General features: G+C 44.9%; 1 protein-coding gene across 4 annotated transcripts in view; it reads right to left on the bottom strand.

The window, feature by feature from the left end:
- Window positions 1–23,383, bottom strand: part of CTIF (cap binding complex dependent translation initiation factor) — a 152,630-nt gene that overhangs the window by 86,532 nt on the left and 42,715 nt on the right. For all 4 annotated transcript variants that reach the window (XM_062599917.1, XM_062599919.1, XM_062599920.1 and 1 more), the window contains one exon: window positions 3,998–4,077. In XM_062599917.1, the coding sequence (XP_062455901.1) occupies window positions 3,998–4,077 (80 nt within the window). The remainder of the gene's footprint in view (window positions 1–3,997; window positions 4,078–23,383) is intronic.

The raw sequence follows: 23,383 nt of genomic DNA, 5'->3' as shown, positions 1-23,383 counted from the left end.
CATTTACACTTGCTTCTCAAATACCATCCCAGGCCTCCTAGGCCTCATCTGCAGGGCTCTTAGCTCCTTGATTTTATTTCTGGCTTTAGCAGCACAGCTCGTATGTCCTGGGGCAAATCCCGCCTAATATACGACAGGCCTCAGCGCACCCCAGAGACCCTGCTTCAGCGCAGGGGCGAGGAGCTGCCCGGTGTTTTACAGCACTCTTAAAGTTTCGCTCACATAAAAACAATGGCAGAACGGGCACGAAACATTTTTCTCAGCTAATCAGCTAACTTTCTCAAGCTGGATGTCGATGGTTCTGGCAGAGCACCCTGGGCTTGGTTTTGCAATTTTGTCTTTCCACATCCAGACAATGTCTAAAACAAAAGCCTGTAACTCCCAACTGTTTCACTAGCAATAAAATCTCTCCTCTGCTGGTCCTACGGCAGAGGGATATTTATACCACCTGTGCAGCTCCACCAGCTATGAAATGAATCCTTTCTCCACTAACACAATGCCTGGGATATTAAGATAATAGCACTGCAATAAAGCGCGAACAGCTTTGCAACTAGTTTGTGTTCCAATACAATCTGGCATTTAAACTGCAAAACAGTTTCAGTCGGCGAGACTCCTTTTTCCCCCCTATTCCCACTCTGCTGTGTATTTCACATAAAATAACAATTTTGAGATCTCGCTTACTGCTGGAAATCAATTGTAAAGAGTGAGTGTTCTCCTGGGGCATCTCAAGTGGCACTGGAGCGACCGGCAGCCCAAGTTCCCGCTCCATTCCCAAATGCGTTATGAAGCCGTTGGGATCCTGAGCTGCTGGGCTGCTTAGATTTAGTGCCATCTATCAAACCAGATGGTGTGGGAGGTAGCTGGAGTCTCCCGGCTGAGGTCTGGGGGATGGGACTGTGCCTTTTGATGTGAATAACTGTTTAAAAGAACCTGTTTTGCTCCAGCTCCCTCTGCCCAGGGTTCTTAACTTTTTGTGGTAAAAATGCTTTTCTTTCTACATCTTGACAGACAGCACTACCGAGGATGTCTGTGTCTATAAAGGACTTGGGCAGGACTGCACATGTTGGTCCCTCCAGCAGCACAATCTCTGTTTTAAAGAAGGAAACTGAGGCAGAGAGCAGGAGAGTCTTCCGCACAGTCACGGAGTGGTGGAGCGCGGCTAGTACACAGAAAAGTGGAGTCACAGCTATCCAAGCAGACTTGGATAGACTGCTATTATGAAACCTGTCGGACACCCACTGACAATCTATCTCAGGTATCCAGAAGGCTCTTCCCAGTGAAAGGCAGGCATTTGGGTTGGGAATGATCTCCAAAAGATCTGGCTGCTGGCAGTTTATCATGGTAATCTGAACGGAGTGAGAAGAAAAACAAATCCATCTAGTGTAATCCTTACTGCTGTAAAACGGGCTGGTTTCCCAGCTGGTAAAAAAGGTGCTTACGTGCAATCGCCCACGCTTCATAGAATCACAGAATCAGTAAGGTTGGAAGGGACCTCTGGAGATCATGTAGTCCAACATCCCCGCTCAGTAGGGTCACCTAGAGCATGGTAGACAGGGTTGCATCCAGGCGGGCCTTGAAGATCTCCAGAGAAGGAGACTCCACCACCTCTCTGGGCAACCTGTGCCAGTGCTCCGTCACTCTCACAGGGAAGAAATTCCCCCTCACGTTCAGGCGGAACTTCCTGTGCTTCAATTTCTGCCCATTGCCTCTTGTCCTGTCACACGGGACAACTGAAAAGAGTTTGTGTTTACATGAGTCGAGCCGCTGGCATGACATGTGTCAGCACGGCTTGAGGAAGTCTGTATTTTGTGGGTTTCTTAGCAGTTTTGTAATCTGCTGCAGCACTGTGTGAGCCTCACCTGGACAGCAGGTCCTCACTGCCACGAAGCCTTCATCATCTGCACTACCTCTACAACACGTGGCTGGCCAAGACAGAGACCCAATGCCTGCGAAGGCCCATGTGTCAGGTTGTGCACACACTATGGCAACAGCTGGCCTCACAGGGATGAGGACACCCACCTGATGCCAACTACATATGAGACCATCGCTGGCTTGGGTGCGGGTATCTGTGGGTGAAGCACCACGTCTGCATGTTGCAAGTCAGGGGGGAACCAGTCATGATGGTCCTGCTGGATTTCAGCTTGCTCAGAACATGAGACAGGAGATCCCACTGTTCTGCCTGCTTCTCCCCCTTCAGCTCAATGACATACTGTCTTCAGATGGCAAAAAAAAAGATCCATTTCGAGCAGGGTGAGACAGAGGGGAAGACTAAGGTCCAATCCATGTTGCAATTTCTGAAGCACTCAAGACTTGGGTACCACAGCGCAGTGCTCTGATGAATCTAATCCAGCCCGGGCTTGCAACACAGACAGAATGAAACTTGCTTTTAATCGTATTTCTGTGATTGCAGGGGTGCAACCCAGCTGAAACAAGTTTTTTCTTTTTTTCCCTAAATCACAAGACAAAATTGTTTTAAATTGGGTACAGGGAAAAAGAAAGGCGCCCAAAAGAGGAGTGGAAATGGAATTTGCCACTGACTAACCACAAGCCACAGACGCATGATTGATCGCCAGTACCAGACCTGTCTCATTTCTTTCCTGGCTTGCCATCACCACTTCACAATAGCAGCATAATAGCACCTTAGCAAGCTTATTCTGGTGGGACTACTCAAATGCCCTCCATTTTTGGCATTTGGCCTTATTTATCCCCATGAGACTGTTAGACTTAAATCAAAGAAACTGTAAAACCCTCAAGGATGGTAACATGAAAGCGAGTGAAACCAGACAGAGACTTGTGATCAAGTCGTACATCATAACCATCCAAATTATAGGAATGACACAATAAACTGAAAAACAGAGTTTTGCTCTAAGCCCAGGGGGAAATTCGCAATGGGGACCAGCTTGCCCTGCCTAGTCTCTGCCCACAGAAGAATATTTCTTGAACATCGGAGCAAACTTTTTTCAGCTGTTTTTCAGTTACTCAGTCAAATTCAGGAAAACCAAACCAGAGTTAACTATATCGTGGCTTTTTGAAAGCTGTTAGTGATTCAAGAAGTGACAGTTCTGTGATTCTGGGATGAAAGCTGACAGTTACTGGGCAGCTCTCTGCAAGACTGCCCCGAAAAATTAAGCCCCAGTGAGGCATCAGAACTCAGACACACAGTTTTCAGCTTATTCTTGAAGAAAACATTGGCTACTCTTTTCCAGTTAAATAATATTAACCCTGCAAGCTCCCGGTCTTAGACTGTCTTGACTTTGCAGCCTAAGCCATAGCATAAGAATGTGCACACAGAGAAAAGCTGCATGTGCAATTGCCTCTCTGATTCCTCACTTACTTTCAAGTTTAACCCCAAGCACAGTTCCTATGCAGGACTCTAGATGCCCTCATATAATTAAACAGGCAATTTATCCAATTAAATACACAATTTGCACAATTAAATTAACTTAGTAGATTTAAAATCACCCTTTCCACAGGAGCTCAGCTGGTTGCTTACTTAGCACGCGGACTCCTTCCCACGGAAAGGCGTCTGATGCTTACTGCCAACCCCTTGCAACCATACACATTTTGCAGCAGGCCCTGAAAGTCAGCAAATTCCACTTTTTAATCAAAAGAGAGGAAGTAAGTTCCTGGAACTCTAAGCCTTTATGGAAAATATTTTGCCAGCTGCCTCTTCTAATGGAAGTTGGGTATCTGCTGCAAGGGCAGCTAAACATTAGGGTTGCTCCAGGTTCCCCCAAGGTGGTTTATCCCCAACCTGCACTGAAGGAGGATCTCAGCTCTCTGGAGCAATATAGGATATACCCAAGATTTTAAAGACCAACTTGTGGGATGGACATACACTGCAGTTCCAGAGGGTTAATGTTCAAATAAAGGATTATGCATTTATACAATGGTGCCAGTTGCTAAAGGTCAATGTTGTCCAAAGATATTCCACGAGACAGATGTGCAGTGAGGAAGAGAAGATAAAAAAAATACATTCAAGAGAGGTTTCACCTACCTTCGGTCATTTCTCCTCCTTCTGAACAGCTTTTTGGTGTGTGCGATTTCAGCTTCATGAGGCAAAGGATGGTAACCCTGCTGTAAAACAGAGGAAAAGGCAATTATCAATTCTGAGTTATAGGAGGTACCTCAGTGTAGGTGGTCAGGGTGAGACAGAGCTGGACACCTAAAGTGTGGACCTAGTAAAAGAAAAACCTCTTGGCTAAGCATTTTTTCACAAGTCAGTGTGGTACCTCAAACCTGATCAAAGAAGCTCTGAAAATCCACCTATCTGTTATATCCTCCCAGGGCCATTACAATGAACAGGGAACGAAGTTATCTGCAATTGCTGGGTAAGAGAAGCCACATGCAGCAGAGAGAACTTCAACACGCACCGGTGCAACCCAGAGTACATGATTGTCAGGAAATTCACCCATATCACACATGATGCTTCACACCACTACACTTAAACTGCTGCTCATCCACTTTTACTGGACTATTTTCCTACTTATTTGTAGCAGCATTTCAGCAGCAGTGGAGCTTGTTAGAATCACTCAACTCATCGCTCAGCTAGAAGAGCACACACGAACCACAACCCACAGGTTCTATCATGGGCAAGTCAATAAATATGTTGTGGAGCACCTCATGATGCCTTTCCAATGCCAGACATGAACCCCAGTCACCCCTTGGAGAAGGGGATGAGTGGGATCCTACTCTACAGATCAGAAACAAAAGAGATGATGAGGACATGAGATGACTTGCTTGAGTCAAGTCAGTGGAAGGGCTGTGTTAGCCCAATCTGCTCACTGTCTGTCTTGTCCTCACTCTGCTGAAAGTGCTGGGTTCCCTCTCCTGGATTTGGCATGCTCAGCTGATAATAGGGATGCTGCATTTACCTTCCTATTATGGGCAGTGGGAGACTTTGTTAATGTGAGTAAAGAGCTCAGAGGTTCCTGGATGAAAGGCATTACATAAGAGCAAAGTATTATTTGTTTTCCAGAGACTACAGAGCTGTCATAACCATAATGATTTGTATTTATGTAGTATTGTACTTCCCATGCCGGAAATAAAAGCCCTATAAAAGTTGCTCCTTTTATTTCCACAACAATCTGTCTTATTCTTTAAGCTGCAGTGACTGCTGGTGAATCACCACGTGAGAAGGGCCATGAGGGAGCAGAGTGGGAAAGGGCAAGGTGTGAGCAGGAATGTTTGTAATCATGCAGCAGCCATGACACATGACACTGCAACTCATTGATGTAAAAAAAATTTTGTCTCTCTCTGTGGAAGGATCCTTAAAAAATTAACTTTAGTAGCCGTTATTGATACAGTAATATTTTTAGTTCATCTGGCGGAAGACGTAGTAGGATAGAAGAGTCTTTGTGAATGCTAACAAATGGCAGTCTTCTGGAGTCCTGAGGAAGCCTCCACGATATCGAGACCAGCAGGGCTTATTCTGTCTATCCAGCCCAGCCATCTGTGTACAACAGTCTGGAGGACCGTGCCCATGTAGTTACTGCAGCAAGCCTACAGATTTGGGGGAAGCTAGCTTCGCCATTTAGGAGATGTTCATTCTTTTCAGAGAGTTCAAGCAAAGCAGAATTCTCCAAGTCCACGGGTAAGTCATGCCACTGGCTAACGCATCTACACCGTGCTCTACCTGCAGTTGTGAAGAAGGTTGTTTCCTGGGAAGTTACAGACCACATGCAGTTCCTCTTTTAACTTTCTCCTTCAGTTTTATGCTTCCCGAGCAAACTGGATGCACAGAGATTGCGCAGTTTAGCATGGGCATTGTAAAGCACTCTCAGGAGTAGAACTCAGCTCTCAGTGACCAGATCATCCCTCTCTCCTTGAAACATCTATTAAAACACCCTTAATACTCAGTGGTATCGCTTCAGCCACAGCACTCCACATTACGAGTAGTAGCAGTGGTATAGAGGTCATCGTTAAATGAAGCTGCATGAGCTTTCTTGCAAATCTGCTTGTCCACTGAGGACCTGCTCGGTGAAATACGTTGTTCTGCAGTCATTTGCTTACATGCTTTCACTCAGCATCAGAAAGAGGACTCTTCATGCTGCTTGGATCTTGCCTCACCAGTCAAATATAGCACGATTGATTCAGGAGAGCAAGTTTGGGAATAGTGAAAGTTGGAAGGTGGCTTTCCTGTGGCTGTGGTTGGGTTATTAAACAGGACTTGACTTGAGCTTTTCCTGCAGCTGAACACCTTATAGTTATTTTTGTATCGAATCTTCGGTGCTTAATCTATTAGCTTAAAAAGCACACTGAAGCTTTTTCACTACAGAGGGCTGCAACTGGAGTTTTTCTCATCTATTTGATCAACGTTATTTTCACTGAATGTACAGGCGGAGCTTTGTCTCTCTGAGATCTCCAATTCTCTGAATATTTGCCTGAAATTGGCCAATGGATTCCAAAGCTAATGGGAGAAGGAAGGGAGGGAGCAGCCACAGACAGCCCAATCACATAAGCTCTGCTAGTTTAGGAAACCAGGCTAAAAATAGTATAATTCTCAGTGAGACTGTTTCCAAATGTCGTACTACCAGAGCATGCTAAGGCTTGGGTATTTTTAAGAATTTAAGCTGCATTGCAGAAACATGTGCAAATACAATTACCCAGAGCTTGAAAAATGAAACCACCTCTTCAGAATACAAGGGCCAAAAGCACCGATTTCTGTAGGAGCAAAGCCTTCGTTAAGTCCTTCTGGCTCTACTTCTGGTTGTCCCAGCAAGGAAGCACACGCACAAGGATGCGTCGCTGCGTGTCTTCCTACTCGCAGAACACCGCTGCTTTTCCTCAGAGCTCTGCCAGCCGACAGCGGGCACGAGTTAGCGACTCTTCTGGTTGCAAATGTAGGTGTGAGACGTGATTTAATTACATGGACACAAACCTCCGAATGCAAAGAGCACATCTGGAAACTTCACGTGCCCGAACAGAACAGAACTTAGTGTCCCCGTTAGGAAAATCAAAAATCTCCCTTCTCCGACTGAGCAGTTCCCTTCCCTAGTCCTAGTCATGAGACAATGTTTTGGAAAAAAACAGTCATTGGTCCCCACTCTTGTCTATTTTGGTGCCTGAGCAGAGCTAATTTTGGAAAGAGAAAAGTCGACTTTTTTTTGTGCAGCACGCTGATGTAAAAGGAAATATCAGCCACTTCCAAGAAGGGTGGGGTGCACGGACGAGTCCGAGGGCGCTGCACGAGTGGTGCGGGACAGAGTCCCAAGTGCAAGGTAAGTACATTTACGACATGGTTCATCGATTTAGCTGGTAGCTGCTCCCCACCACAGGTCAGGCAACACAGCAATGAAAATGCTTTCAATAAAGCTGACTTGCTGAGGACAGTGCGGAGCTGAAATGCAGCTCTTCCATTTTTCAGCAAACCAGGGCAGGAGATAGATAAGACACTTTATGAAGCTGAAATCACTGAAGCCAAAGGGATACGTTCTGCAAGGCAGAAGAGAAATAATGGGTAGATACTCATTACCCTCTGCTCTGCAATGGGTTTACAAGAAGACCTACCCAAGAAGGATGTTTTGCTTTCCTGCCTGAGCCAGAAGATACTGGTGAGCCATGGTGCCCAGGGTTTTCAAATGCGGGTTCCCAACTTGTCAGTGGGCAGTAAAATCATATTTGGTCTGTCTCCCACAGTGGTTTTATTCTGATATTTATTCCCAGGTGGCTTGAAGAGAATGCAACAAACAACCCACTTCAAAGCTGCTAGTTTTGGAAGCAAGAGGTGCGGGAAAAAGAAAGAACAAGGAGCCCATGGTTTTAGGAAGTATAGCTAATAGGGGTCATTTTTAATTTTGGAGCAAAACATTCTGCGGTTTACATGGTAGTAAACTTCAAGCAGAACCTGAGAAGCCCATGGGACTTCAAATGTATTTACATGTACATCGGCTTCAAATTATAAAGACATACGCTGTAACTAGAAAGGAGAAGAGCTCTGTAAGAGAAGGGGTGTTGGACAGCAGTCTGCTTTCTGCCAGTCCCCTGGAGATCAGGTATGATGTGATGTGTATATTCTTTTTAGATGTTTGGGGGACAAAAGTTCTTGGAGAAGAAAAAGGGATGTCTGGCAAGCTTGGCTGATTGTCGTATGGCCAGTTAGCATATGCTATGGGAAGTCTGTGATTTATCTGAATTGGTGAAAACACACAGGGAAAAATCAAAGACGGTATGTAAAAATGGCTTGCAGAGAGCGAGTCAGAGAGAGAGAGCCCGATGAAGATTTCTGCAAAGGATGGGATGCTGCAGAAGGTTAGAAAGCAGCAGAAGCCACACTAAAGGCCTGCTGCGATTTGTCAGCATGGATAATGGTGTTTTTTTACTGGCGTACGCTCGTATCCACAAATGTACCTGCATGCACGCGCGCGCACGCACACACACACACTCTCACGGCTGCTCTTTCCAGTGCCTGTGCTTCAAGCACCCAACGAACACGCCTGAACAACCCTTAACCCCGTCTACCCGCCCATAAGAATCCAGCAAGACGGCAGCTGCCTCGTTGGTGCCACAGTGCCATTTACATAAAAGTTTAATGAAAGAATAACAACAACACAAAGCTTTCAAGATCTCATTGACATTCCTGCAGCAACCCAAGAGCCTCCTTCGCTCCTGCCCTCCCCTTCAACACCCGCTACCGCCTCAGCAAACTCCCCTTCAGGAGGCGTCTTACTGCTCTCCTGAAGTGGTTAACCTGCAGTTACCAGCCTGGAGAGAGACATGGTGAAGTGGGGCTAGAGATCAGAGGAGAGAAATGGTCACTTATCAAGCTCCCCATGGCTGAGGCTTGCTAGTGTTTTTCTCACGCTTCGTTTGCAGCAGAATTAATTTAACAAGTTGGAGGGAGGGACGAGTTTTCTCAGTTTTACTGATGCTGGTCACTCACAAGGAGATAGATAGAAATAAAGCATTTTTTTTCTGCTGCTGCTTCTGTGACCACCCTCACTTAACAATTCCCAGGGATTTCTTTGGAATGCCACAGCAATTCCCTGGCAACATGAGCGCTCCTACTTCATCTATACCTGACCGCTAGTCCACACTCTCCTTCCTGCCCCTCCGCTTCTAGAAGTCTCAAGTGCAAATGTAGACAGGGCTCGACAAATTCAATACGTCAGGCATGTCACCAAGATCTGGCAAAAATCCAAGAGGCTAGGAAAGTTCAGAGTCCATTGCTTTGTCCCTGTGCTGCTCACGTCCAACTGACTCGGTCTGACTTTCAGATGTGAAACTTCTCCCTACAAAGCAACTGTCTTCACTTTCACTTATTTACGCACTTCCGTTGATGTTCATGCAGGACAAACGTGTGCAGCTCTCCAATGCCGACACTAAAGCACACAGAGACGGCCTGAATTCAAAATGGCAGTTTTGGAGAGTGAACAAAAAACACTGAGAGAAGCTACAGGACAGACGGAAAAAACAACACTGGGGCAATGAGAAAAAGAAATTATCTGGCGATATCAGAGTATCATTCCATATAGGCTTTATCTCGAGAGCCTTTTCTGCCCTCGAGAAACATCTCCGCCCCTGCTTATCTTAAACAAATGGTTTCAGAAGGCTTGAACTGAACAAACAGGTTATTAGGCCTCCAGTAGATGCTGGGAGTTTTGCTCCATTTTATTGCACACAAAGTTCAGGGTGGGATGTTTTTTTCTGGGGAGGGGAGGTAGGAAGAGGAGGGTGGGGTAAGGTTTGCAGGAGCTCTGAAGACACCGCATCTGCTAGCACTAAAACAACAATAGAAAAGTTGTGGCCAAAGGCAGTGCAGTAAAAAAAAAAAAAAAAAAAAAAAAGGAAAAAAAAGGAAAAAAAAGAAAAAAATTGCAGTTCCACAAATGATCTAAAAAAACAACCCAGAAACTTACAAGACACTGTGATAAAGAGCCTTTAATCTCCCTACGCGATGAATTATTCAAGGCAGTCCTGGAAAGTCCGGGACAGCACACAGCCACAGACATTATTTATTTACATTTTACTGTGTCAGCTCCACACTCCTTGAGCTTTATGGGATTGAATGTACCAATGTTCAGTACAATGAACCCAAACAGGTAACGTCCCGATGGGATCGCTGCAGGAAAGCAACTCACTGCTCACCCTCTCCCTGCCCAGCAGGTCCTACAAACATCCTGCTACCCCCTTACCCTTTGCCTCCAGAGGCACCAGACTAAGCAGAGTAAGAGGAATGGACTGCAGAGCACAAACGCAAGTACTGTGAAATCAGACTATGCTACGCTAGACCGCAAATCTCAATCACATGTGCAAAGAATGACAAATACACTCTGCTGTGTATCATGACCCAGATGGTCCCCCATGTGGATTGATGCATGAGAAGATCCATGGAGCAGGTTGAGGTTGTGTGGACAAAACGTGGACAAATCTTAACCCCTGCTGCGAATGTGATCCCCCACTATCTTCCCACTTACTTGTTCAAAGCCAGCATTTTATAATACCACGAATAAGTACGGTAGGCATTTCAGGTAAAGCTAGCTCCTTGGAGAATATCTGCTATTCCTTCTCCTCATTCCAGGAATTTCCACAGAAACTGGCCTGCCATTCATTCTCCTGTGTTAGAATAGGGGAATTTTCTGCCTCTTGAAAGAAGATGTCTGTGGCATGAACCAAAGCCTTGACCTGATTTGGAAGCCATGAAGAATACCAAACAATGTCAGGAAATGGCCTGTAAATGATTTCCTCTCCATTAAAATTTAAGTGATAAATTTGTTCCTTCAAATTGCAAACTATTCATTTTTCCTGGAAGGTGTTTATAATAATAGCCGCGCTTGTGTATAAGGAATCAGTCGGCGCTCCTTTTCTGTCTGGACTTGACACCAGTTGAAGAGAAAGTGCAACGGTTTTACGAAATGCTCCTAGCCCAAGGTGGAAGGCAGCTAAATCAGAGCACGTCACTGCAGTGGCTTTCCCTAGTGCCTAGCAGTTACAATGCAGTATACACGGCTTAGTCATTTCTTGGGATATGTCCTGGTTTAGAGGACTTCCCGATCCGCTGCATCTTTGTCGAGCGTACCGTAAACACGCACTGGCTAGCAAAAGCTGAGCTCAAGTGAGTATGCTTCAGTGGTTAGCATTGAGGAGGAGATTCTTCTTCCAAAGAAGGGCTGGGGGCACAGAAGCAATGGCAATGATGGTGGCACGATTGTGACAGCTAAACACTCTTTAACTATCATTAAAAATACCGAGGCTACTTCATATATGGCTCTGCCCTCCCAAGTTGCCTAAAGACACAAACACTTGGAATCTCATTTGTTGAGTGTTAATGACAGGTTATATAGCCCCTCTCACAAACTGGAGGTGTTTTAATGAATTACAGACCCTACACATGCTGTCCCAGATCCGAAGAAGCATCTTTTAGACTCTTATCTTCCCACTGCTTCTCCTCGGTATTTGCTCTCGCCTCCTGACACAGAGCTAGATGGAAGATAAAGCAGACCTTGGCATCTGAACACTTTGTGGCACCTAAGCTATAGCACTTCATCCTGCTGCAGCCAGCTTGGGAATAAAATAAAAGCACCTGAGAGAAGGGCTACAACAGCCCCATACGAAACTGGGAGGAAAGGACAAATATGCAGTTTAAAACGTTAAAACAATTAGGCTGGCATGCTTAAGTATCTCAAATCAAAATTTACCTTGAGTCTTCCCCAACACCTGGTGCTAATCACCGACAGCAAGTTTTCTGGGGTCTATTTTTAAACCTCAGCCCCAGAGCTCCCGAATTATACATAATTCTGAGACAATAAAACTTTAAAATCCAGGACAAAGTCTCCTAGGAGGAACTGCCTCTGCAAACACATCCATATCCATAAATACAACGGCTGGCTGCCGTGGTCACCATGCTGGGCAGGGCCGAGCCAGGAACAGCACAATCAGTGCCGCCAAAGCCCAGCTAAGCGACGGAGATACGTACGCACTGAGAGTCTCCTGGAAATTGTATTGAAACGGGGTGCTCCAGACAGACTGAGACGGACATATTGTGCCATAGGAAGAGTATAAATAACAGACAAAAGAAATCCCCTTTGTTACAAGAATCCGCAAATCCAAAATCGGTTACAATCTGACTTAGGAAATAGAGTTTTTCCCATGTTATAGCAGAACGGGAACAATACTGCATGAGTGGAAGTAACTCTAATTGTTTTAACCGATGTTATTTTAGTGTTGTTTAGGTTTATTGTTTATTTGTATGTATTTCCTCTAGCCGGGTCACACTTAAAAACAAATCTTGCTGTCAGTAGTAAAGTGTCCCATCCATAAATAAATACATTTATTCAATAAATACAGATACAACCACATCAGTGCTTGGAGCCCTTTAATTCAGAATCTTTAAAGAATCCACATGAAAATAAATGGTAATGGTGACCTGCGTTTGCTTTATGCTGAAAAATAGAGCTTTTTTTAACAACCAACCTGGAATAAATACTACACACGTCACTGGTTACCAGGAGTCACTACACCTGATATTTGTTTTGTGGTCTCTATTAGATGGAGTTTACGGTCTTTCAGTTCACACCACGTAAACACAACATCATCAAATCTGGCACTAGCAAAGGGGCTCAGATGTGAGATGCTGGATTAAGCGTGCCCTGAAGTCTGACTCCACTCCTGTTCCCTTCAAGTTCAGGGGTTTAAGGAAAGCTATCGCAGGAACAGCACTGTCCTTCACTTACAATCACTGCAGTCCTTACTGCTAAGTGGAAAACTCCATTTTGGGACTTGTGTGAAGAGAAGTGTAAAGCTGCTCCACTCCAGGATGGAAAGCTTAGGGCAGAGATTTGCTCCCAGGTTGCCCGAGTTTTTCCTGAGAAAGGGCTGCACTAGTCTGAAAAGACCTAGCTAGATTTTGCCTAGCTCGTCCGACTTTAGGGATAAGGGAGGAATTGCTTTAGTTGAGAGTTATAATGTTACAACGTTGCTATGAGAATATTTGTAACTTAAGCTATTTCAGTCCTCTGGGGACCTCACAGTTCTTTAAAATACACTTTTTCTCTATATTTTTCAAGTTTGTACAATCCACAGCTTACACACATGGATGTGCTACCTGGTAGTGCCTCCTGATTTGAGATGAAGGGTGCTGATGAGATAGTAAGAGGAAACTTGCACCAGCAACATTGCACTGAAGATAGAAGCTCCACCGCCCTCTGTCTGGCTCTTCTAACAGTTGCAAAGAAGTGAGCAGCACACGCATGGAAAGTCCGCTGGTGTGTGGCTGGCTAGCACAAATGCAAATATCATCTCATTCTGGTTGCTTTAGAATGAAGAAGGAATATTACCTTTCATACATTGTTCACACTAACACCTCTTCATCATATATCATGCAATCTTGGTGGATAGTGTCATGAGGAAGAGTAGTCCTCCACCAGACAGGCCTCCTTGATAAATTTTATGGCAAATTTTTATCTTATCAATGTGTATAAGTATCTAAAGGGAGGGTGTCAGGGGGACAGAGACAAACTCTTTTCAGTTGTCCCATGTGACAGGACAAGAAGCAATGGGCAGAAACTCAACCACAGGAAGTTCCTCCTGATCGTGAGGGGGAATTTCTTCCCTGTGAGAGTGACGGAGCACTGGAACAGGTTGCCCAGAGAGGTGGTGGAGTCTCCTTCTCTGGAGATCGTCAGGCCAGCCTGGATGCAACCCTGTCTACCATGCTCTAGATGACCCTACTGAGCGGGGATGTTGGACTAGATGATCTCCAGAGGTCCCTTCCAACCTTATTGACTCTATGATTCTACTCTATTAACAGATCCTGTAAGACATCAAAGAGTTTGGGACTAGCGCCCAGGTCATTCTCTAAACTGAAGAACGTCTATTGAACCCTTGGTAGGATTACCAGCTTTGAGAGAGCACCTCCAAAAACAGCAGCTTCTACTGAGTGTGCTCACCTCAAACTTCAGCATTGCCCTACCAACAGATGGTAGTGCCTGTATTCAAGTAGATTTTCATTTCACCTTATTATTAATGAAAGATTTCACAAACACACATAAAAAGCACCCAAACACCCATAATCAGGCCTCTGCAATCCTACTTGTCTCAAGTGGAACACAGTGCAACTTGTAGGAGCTCCAGCTCATGCAAGCTCACAGAAGCTGGAACTGTCCAACAGTGATGTAGTCCCCAGAAATCTGGTAACTACATCGCCATAAAAACAAGAGGTGGCTCCTCTTTCCTTTCAGCATGGTAGATGCAGTGGCACTGCAATAACTTTCTCACCTTTCAACCTTTGCCACTGCTGTGGCACGTCCCTTTGGAGACTACCCAAATGCATCAAATTTCATAATACCCTAAGAACGTAGACAATAGTTAATAACTCGTCAATAAGCATTTTTCTGCACTGCTACCTGGTGGAGAACCAGCAGGCTGGTCTGTGATACATCCTTAATTAATTATCCCAGATATGTCCAGTGGAGAGAGTTGCTGCATGCTTATTTTGTCACAGAAAATTCATTTTCCTCATATCACTATGTAATCCTGAAATCACTATGACTGAAGCCAAAGGAAATTTTGCCACCAGTTTCTATGGGGTCATGATTGGTGGGATCCTGTTTTGATCCACAAATCTCAGTTTTTCTTGCAGAATGAAATATAGCACCTTCATGGCTGATGCAAGCTGTTTTACAATATCATCATCTTTTTCTTCTCTGGGACACTAATATTGTGCTTTAAACACTTTCAAAGCACAGATATTCCAGTTTGTTCCAGTTTGCACTCCTGTACTGAAGACATAGCTAACATATAGTTCCTGGGACTACACCACACACACACACAAAAAAAATCTGACTAGTCTAGCTCAGTCCAGAGAGAGCAAGTGAAAATCCCATGTTACAACCACCCTACTTCACAAAACAGCTTAATGCAAATGTCATTTTATTTCTAGAAAAAAGCTTATTCTTCCCTTTGAAAATTCCACTTCTTTGCAGCAGTGTGAGCTGTGTGACACAAACCCCTGACTTTTCTACTTGCCAGAAAACTCACACTTTGACGTTAGCTGAGAGTACATATTAAAAACCTAAACAACCTTAGGGCTTCTTCAGAGCCTTCTTAATTAGTTTGTATCAACAGAAGTTGTGGTCAGGTTACGGTAGTCCGTACATGGGTAGAGGAAACTCCTTCTTGAATATCTGCCTGTTCCTTCCCAAGATTTTCCTTTTATGTATCAAACACTAAAATTCCTCCTGCTGTAATGGATTTTAATGCAGGAACAAGTACATAAAACATTATGCACTTGCCACAAAGTATCAGTCATATCACATCATAGATTAATTATCCTGGTGGTTTTTAACTTGTGCTTTACAGGCCTCTGGGAGCCATGGACTACTTTGAACAGTCAAACAAGTATGAGTAAGAAAAGCAAGTTGCTATCTGCTTTACAGCAATTTCCAAATGTGACATCTCTAAATGCATCTGGCACTTGCACAAAAAAACCTTTAATGGTTCACATTCAAAGAAGGCTGAAAACCACTGAGGCGTACGTGGCCTGTTAAAGCACCCCACCAGCAGCTCCAGCAGGTATCTGTGGAAGCCCCCAGCTCCGAGCCCACCCAGACTAAGAATCAAACAACAAACAGATCCTGAAAAACTGCTTTTTATTCAAAAGCTGCTACAGCACAGGCAACAAGACAGCAGTATCTGCTTTCCCACGTCTAGCAAAAGATGAACCTCAACCATGACAACTCCAGAGACCCAGGCATAGCTCATATTCTCCAGGCACCACTTAAACGTTAGCTTCTGCCACAAGCATGCACTGTGATGGTTTTTATGATGACTGTAGTGAACTAGGTGAAGTCCTCTCAATTCATTTCACATAGGAGAAGCAGAGGAGCCTTCAGGCTGTTCCTCAGCAGAACCAAGTGGGGACAAAGAAAAGCTAGTGACCAGAGCAATAAAACATGATAAACAAAACCAACTTCTGGATGTTCTCATGTGCCAAGTGACAGCACCACAGGCTTGGCTTACTGGGATTTCTCGGGCCACATTATCTGTAAACAGTTTGGTGAGCATTCACAGCCATGAAGCCCTGAGGATGTTTATGGGCTGCTAGCAGTACAGAGTACTTGTAAGGATTTGTGACCTGAAAGGCGTTTGCAATGTGTGCTGTGCTGGCCCTCCTTGCCAGGGCTTTTCCAGCACCATCGCTCAGTGAATGAGACCTTCTTTCTAGAAGGATCAAGCACACATGATGGGCAACACTGGGGGCTCAACTCGAAAGCTCAAGTGCTGGGCTGGGAAAGGTCTGAGATAGACCGTTACTTTACTGACAGATTATTTGTTATTACATCCAGCACAGGGGAGAGGATGGTGTTTGGGCTCTGCTTGAAGCCTGCAGCTGATGTTTGCAGAGCTAGTTGGAGACCAAACCGGCCCATTTTCACCTCTGCTGTTTGAATTGTTCTGACCGCCAAATGGGGAGCGCAACCCTGCCACGAGGCTGAGCAATCCACCCGCAGAAATGGCTAGCAAATATCCACAGCAAACAGCTCGCTGACAACCTATACACCGAAAGCCACGCGAAGAACAGCCTTCTGCTACTACATACTGCATTTATGTTCCCCAAGGCCAACCCTGCAGCGGGGGTACCCTGGCCTCTAATGAGCCACCGATCACTGATAGATCGCTATATATAGCTACACCAGTGCCCAAGAGGCTAAAAATACATGACCCTTTCTCCTGCCTGTACCTCCATTAGGAATAAAGACAACCTGGCAAATCGGGACAGTTAAAGCTTGACCTTCGAGAAATCAATTCATCAGATGTTTGTGCGAGTGCTTGTGGCTTTGCACTTGGCAGCCTCCACCTTTCTCTCCTTATCAACACCAAAAACATTCATTTAGCATCCATGGCCTTTTGCCAGGAAGAACACCACACCAGGAGTATAACTGTCTCCTCCACTCCTCAAACAAACTGAAGCAACAAATGCAAGGCTCTTCCTCAAATCAAAAAAAAAAAAAAAAAAAAAAAAAAAAAAAAAAAAATCCCACCAGCTAAGAAAAGCTGGAGGTTAATATAAATTCCATGGTTTTGAGGGGGAAATGGAGTTGAATTCAAAGACTCAATGGCTAACCACGCTTCCTTCGTCTGGCAATTGCGAGCTCCGTGAGTAGAGTTATTGAGGAAGTTAGACGAGGGCTATATTTGTTCCAGCTGCAGATTTCCCTTAACCCCTGGCAATGGTGTTTTCAAAAAAAACCAATTTTGTTTTCTGATGCTTGCTTTTCATTTTCATGCATGCCACGTTGCAGCTATTAGCTTTAATCATTGTCATTCATAGATTGAAAATAATGAAAAAACCCTTGCCATTCTAAGAACTCTAGGCTGGATGAGCAAAGGGGGGATTAAAATAAGGCTTTCAGGAATTAACTTGGAACGGGAAAGAAGAAGATAAAGCCATTAAAAAAGCTTGTGCTAATACAGGAGTCCTTTTTGTTTTAAGTGTTAATGCAGCCATCCAAATTCCTATGAAGATTTATTAGTCAGGCAATATAATCTGTTCTCCTTCCTCTTATAATGATGAAGTCAAGGCTATTTTTCTTTACTAAAATGTTTTTCTCTCTCAATTAAGAGGGAGTTTTTTTTCAAGATTGTTTGTGGGATATAAAAAGCTAACTTTGAAGCTGATCCCTTTATAACAGTGAAATACAGAGACACTGAAATTAAGGTATCTGTTTAGAGACTAAACTGTCAGGATTCTCCCTATGAGGAGAGTATATACAGGAGATTTTCAGTACCGTCCCTCTTCGTTATCACAATACTGCTATAGTATTATTCACTGTCCCAACACAGGTACAGCATCTTACCTCTCTATTGACTTCCTTAACAAGACTTTAGTTCACTAAAGTGTTCTCTTTATGTGAATCTGCTCCTAAGTCTACTATTTGCCTTGGCCCTCAGCCAGCAAAGCACTTAGGCACATGCTTAAAGTTAAGCACAAGAGTAAACAGATTGAAGTCAGTAGGACTTAAAATTAAGCACATATTTCAAGGATTTGCTGGGTAAAGGCCTTAACCCTGGTGTGTCACGTTTAACTAGGATGACTCTCAGCTTATTAGCTCCCCCCTTTCCCCAACCTCCTCTCAATCAGACCAGGCAACAAACAGTCTCTGTTTTACCGATATGTTTTGCTACCATGCTAAAAGTTGGCTTTAAAGAAATCTTGTCTGGCCTATAGGCAAAGTATGTCTTTCTTAATCATACCTGCCCGTGAAATACCTTCCAGAAATCCCCACCTAAACAAAGCCCCAGGAAAGGAAATAACGGAAATTCTTGATGATTTCAATGGGGGAAACAATCCTAACCAGTGAGACAAGCTGCACGTAAGATGAGGCTGATGACTGCTCCTACCTGATTCCCAACCCAGAGAGGTTCCTGAAACAACGAGAAGAACCCCCTAGGTATTACAGGCCTGATCTCTCAAGAGAGAAACTTCTTTGGACCTGGCCACTGGACATGGTTTTTAGCATGTCTCAAATCCTGCCTCGCCACTCTGGAAAAGCCTCTTGGTGGACACACGGAAGAAGAAGAGACACATCCCAACATGAAACCACCATGCTTTTCCCCACAGAGAACTGCAACACCCAGTAGCCAATCTTCCAAATGGCCACAGCCTCAGAAAGGGTGGAGGTGTCTCCCTATCACCTCCATAACTCTTCTTTTTTCTGCCATGCTCCCTTTTGCAACATGCCCTGTAATTTTTCTGAGCTTATTTCAGTTGCAGCTACACAACCCAGGACCTAGGATCTGTCCGGGGCTACATGCATGTGCTCTTCCAGCAAGGTGAAAGCACTCCAGAGCAGAGAGGCAACAATCTGAACAGACAGCACATGCAAGATGCAGAAGAAATGGACAGAAGAGACAAGCAGAAGACTAGAAACCTAGACACAGAAGATGAAGATTTGTTGTTGATTTCTCCAGAAACAGAATTGTTCTCAGCCAGGACCAGCAACTTGCACTGATTTGACAGAGGCTTGTGGAACATGACTCAAGTCCCGCTCCCATCCCTTACCTGTCCCCATCCAATTTGATCCTAACCATCTTCTGCTGCGTTTCCATCTGCTCTCAAACAGCCAGTCCTTCCCACTAGGGTATGATCATCTGATTGCACTGTGCTATGCTAATGACACTAAATAATGAAGTAACTTTGCAAAAGCACCTGTGAAAGATGCCTGGCTTACTCCATCTGAGCCGCAAACTGCTCTAGAAGAGCATTAGCTCATTAATTTTCATTGCAGCATACACAGAAAGATTTTATTGCTAAAATGTCTCTTTCTCTTTTGTCCAACCTTGTGTCAGGAAGGCTACCTCAGACCTCTCAGAACAGGGGTATGGTCTTCTTCTGCAGCGTAGCCCCTTCCTGAAGCTAACTGACTCTCAGAAATTGAAGACTTTCACAAAAAATTCAAGTATTGTCTTGTAGGCAAATCATGCAATGGAAAGACATGGCAGGCAGGAAGACAAACAAGCCACTCTGCTCACGCTTCAGACAGGAATCGCAGGATGGTCAAGGAACTCTTACCTCTAATGCAGCATGTTCCCAGCCTCAGTTATACTCACAGTCCTCCAAGCTACTGGTTATGTGTTTTCAAAGTACACTAGTTCCCCCTCTCCTTGTGTTTGCACATTTGTGTTCCCAGATGGCCACATACATCACACCAGGCACAAGCCATGGGCATCTGTGGACTATTTCCTCTTCCAGCCAAGGAAGAGCAGCAAAGAAGAAACTCTGCCTTGGAAATCTGCAGTTCTGCAGCGTGACACTTCACCTGCTCTCCACTGAGGTAAATATAGCCCATACTATTATTATTCATTATTAGTATTGCTATGCTGTTTAGAAACGCAACAAAAATCTGGGAGCTAGATGCTCTACCCAGAGATCAGAAAACTGCTCCAGGATGTTCTGCCAAGGAGAAAGCAGCATAATACTGAAGTCCAAAGAAGAACTGGCAGCTTACATTTACCTTCAAAAACAGGCACTTGTAAAAACTAGTTTAAATAAGTCTGTTTGTTTAAGCATTTATAAATTGGACTAAGAATAGTTTTCCTTTCAAATAAAGGACCTTTGTAGTGTGCATAGTCCCAACACTGTGGCACTGTAAGAGGAGTCTGAGAACCTGAATTTCTCCCTGGCCCCGGATTTTCCCACTGTGCCCTCAAGATTTCAGTATTCAGGCAAGATGTGGGGTAACTTCCCCCAACCCCTCTGTCAGGTTTCCTGACCTCTTTTAGTTTTCTATAGCCAGGTTTGGCTTCGCTTCAGCCCCAAGACACAGTAGCCCCTCTCAGCATCTGCAGAATAAGAGCAGTTTCCATGCACGAGCTGAACACATGCACACGCACTGTCACTTGCTGACGAGGGAAGAGAGACTGGCAAGAGGAGTCACTGTGGTGCTCTTCAGATCATGTCAGGTCGCACGTACGTTTGAAGTTGGCCACACAGTTCTCAGCAGTGAGGAGCAATCTTGTAATGGCTACTTCCTCCACCACTTGCAGAGCTGATCTTCAGGAAAGCTCTGTAGTGCGAGGAAATCCTGACCATCACCACCAAAGCATTATCGACACAACAAGGAGATAATAACGGCAGGAACTGCCTTACGGCAAAATCACCGTCGTGATTCATACTGCTGATTGGTGCCAAAGTCCAACAAGCAGTCCAATCTGTAACAGAGTGAGAGGAGGTCACACGTGCTATTAGCTGGTTATTGTGCAGGAAAGAAGGTGGGTTCCTACAATCTGAGGAGCACTGTCCACCCTCCTTGTGGAATGGATCATATCTTCACTACACAAGACAGTCCATTGTATTTAACTCACCGTCTCATAGAAGGCCACAGAGCCCACCTTCTCCTCAGGGAGGGTAGGTGCTATCTAACCTGGCAGACATCAGATACCATGGCTGTCTAGTTGACATCTGGAAAACATACCATCATTCAGGTTAACAGATCCTGCAATGGTCTACAAGGGCATTTAGGGCTGTTTTCTGATTGCTTGGGATTCACAAGAAAATCATAGAAACCACAGAAGCACTGTGATTTGTGTACTACCCCCTGCAACAGAGACGCAGGTTGCTTTGAAGAAAAAGATGGACCTGTGTGCACACAGCTGTGGGACATGACCTGTCAGCACCTCTGTCAAGATCTAGGGGTTGCTGGCTCCAGTCTTCACAGTTTGTGATTTGTGTTCTAGGAGCAACATTCAGGTAGTGAAATATCCTAGCTTGAAAACCTGGGCACCAGCAGACACCGCTTAATCCCTAGAAGATGCTCAGTGCGGAAAGCAGCTGTGCCTCTTCCAACCCTATCCTTGCTAGAAAGCCACAGAGCAGCAGCATATTGGATTTGCACATGTCCTACAAGAGCAGAAGATTTCCCCTACCTTGAATAATCAGAGAAATAGTTCAACAAGGAGCTCCTAGAAGAGATCAAGAACTGGGAAGACATGAGGGCTCACCTACCCACCACAGGGATTTGGCAGCACACTGAGCACTAGGGAAGAAGCTGCCATGGAGCCTTAGAGAACCCATGCCAAAGCTGGAGCATGGTAGGGTGATACTTGAGTGGCGGGTGCATTAGATCAGCTCTGAGAAATGCTCCTCAACACCTTCTCCAAGCACTAATGCTGCACCATAAATAGAATGCTCCAGAGACTTAGAGACTTTATTTTACTTTATTTTTTTTTTTGGCGACTGGGGATTACTAAATTCACAGAGCTGTTCAAGAATCTTTCTTTAATGTCACATGTGTGGCTAAACTCCCTTAGGCCCCAGCAGAAGCAGCCTGGGATATTTGCACATACCCCGCACAATGGAAGGAAGAGGGTGTAGGAGGGAGGATCAGACTGCTGACCCCTTTATTGTTCTTGGGCCAGAAGAAAGCTTCCTTCTGGCTTAAGAACCTCTGTACTGAAAAAGTTTTCCAGCCAGACCGAGTCATACGGAGTCACTTGGGTTTTTTTTTTTTGTCTCTCTCCTTCCCCTGCCTCCCTCTTTGGTCGAGCGACGGGGAGTCACAGGGTTGTGCTCCATTCACAAAATACCTGCTGCACATCACGTAGTCCTTCCCCCCGACAGCGGGGAAAGGCGCTGTAACCCAAGCAAACGAAAATAAACCATTTTTCTCCGCAGATTTGAAAAAAAGAAAGGAAGAAAGGACCGTGCTCCCAGACTGACGCCTCCAGCGTGCGCTCACCGGGGAAGGGGTAGGCGGGGGGAAGCGAGACGACGATATGAAAGAAAACAAAAACAGCAAATTCTGCTCCGAAAGGATTAAATGGAGGTTTTTTTAAAAAAACACTCTGCCATTATATAATGAGGCTTAACTCAGAGTCACAGGGGTCACACGATGCAGCAGACTGGAAAAACCAAAGTGCAGTGTAGCCTTTTAATTGTTAAGGCAACCATAAAAAAAAAAAAGAAAAAAAGAAAAACGATATCGTGACTGTACAACAAAGTGGCCACTCACACACTAATGCTCTAATTTTTTCCCCTTTGCTCTTTCTGGCTGGAACGCCCTTCAGCGAGAGTTCAACTTTTCCCCTTTCTGATTTTCTGGTCGGTGACCTATTTTGTCTAGACACTTCGCGGTTGAGTCGCGGCCGCCTCCCGATTTCGGCTGCGGGGAGCTGTGCCCAGAGAGCTCCCTGTGCCGAGCACCCATTAGTGACAGAGGCAAGGGCTGCTGCTGGGTGTTTTGCAGCACTGATATTGGAGGAGATGGGGACAGGTCAGCTCCGTTTTGGTAGCACCCAGGACTTGCACTAGTTCCTGAAGACTTAAGATACACAGTTGACTCCCATTCAAAGGAAATAAAGAGGTCTTGCTAGATGACAGCTAGTAATCAGATGCTTCAAGTACAATTCTGCATGTGGAAACAGTTCTTTAAACTTTGTGCTGGTGATCCAGATTCCAAAACGCATGATGCACACAGGAGCCTTTTTTCAGATCAAGATCGGTATGCAAGGAGATTATTTATATCATGCCAGTTACATCTAACAAACTCAACTCTGATCAACAGTGGCAAAGCACCTGGCTAGCCCATGGGCCCTCTCTGGTTCTCCATAAGCTTTAAAATGAATCAACCACCGAACTGCTAGAAACATCTCCTCAAAGTTCCCCCATCCTTGATGTGCTCCAGCACCTGCAGAGGTGAGTGACAGGGCTTCCTCACGGTTTCTTACTCAACAAGGTTCATGGCCCTATCAGTGTAGACAGGGAATGAGAAAAACTGGAAGAAAGCTTTAAAAGAGATGTCCTAGCTCTCTACTTTTTGTAAATGGCACGGGCAGAGTGACTGCAGCTAACCTGACACCGCTACGAAACACTTACAGACACACTAACGAGGTGCTCACCAGGAGCAATCCTGTCTCCAGTGCAACCTACAACCTTCCAGGACTGAGT

This window comes from Rhea pennata, chromosome Z (assembly GCF_028389875.1).
Source record: "Rhea pennata isolate bPtePen1 chromosome Z, bPtePen1.pri, whole genome shotgun sequence".
In the NCBI taxonomy this organism is placed as follows: Eukaryota; Metazoa; Chordata; class Aves; order Rheiformes; family Rheidae; genus Rhea; species Rhea pennata.
The sequence above is the reverse complement of the archived record's forward strand: the minus strand, read 5'-3'. Positions and strand labels throughout refer to the sequence as shown.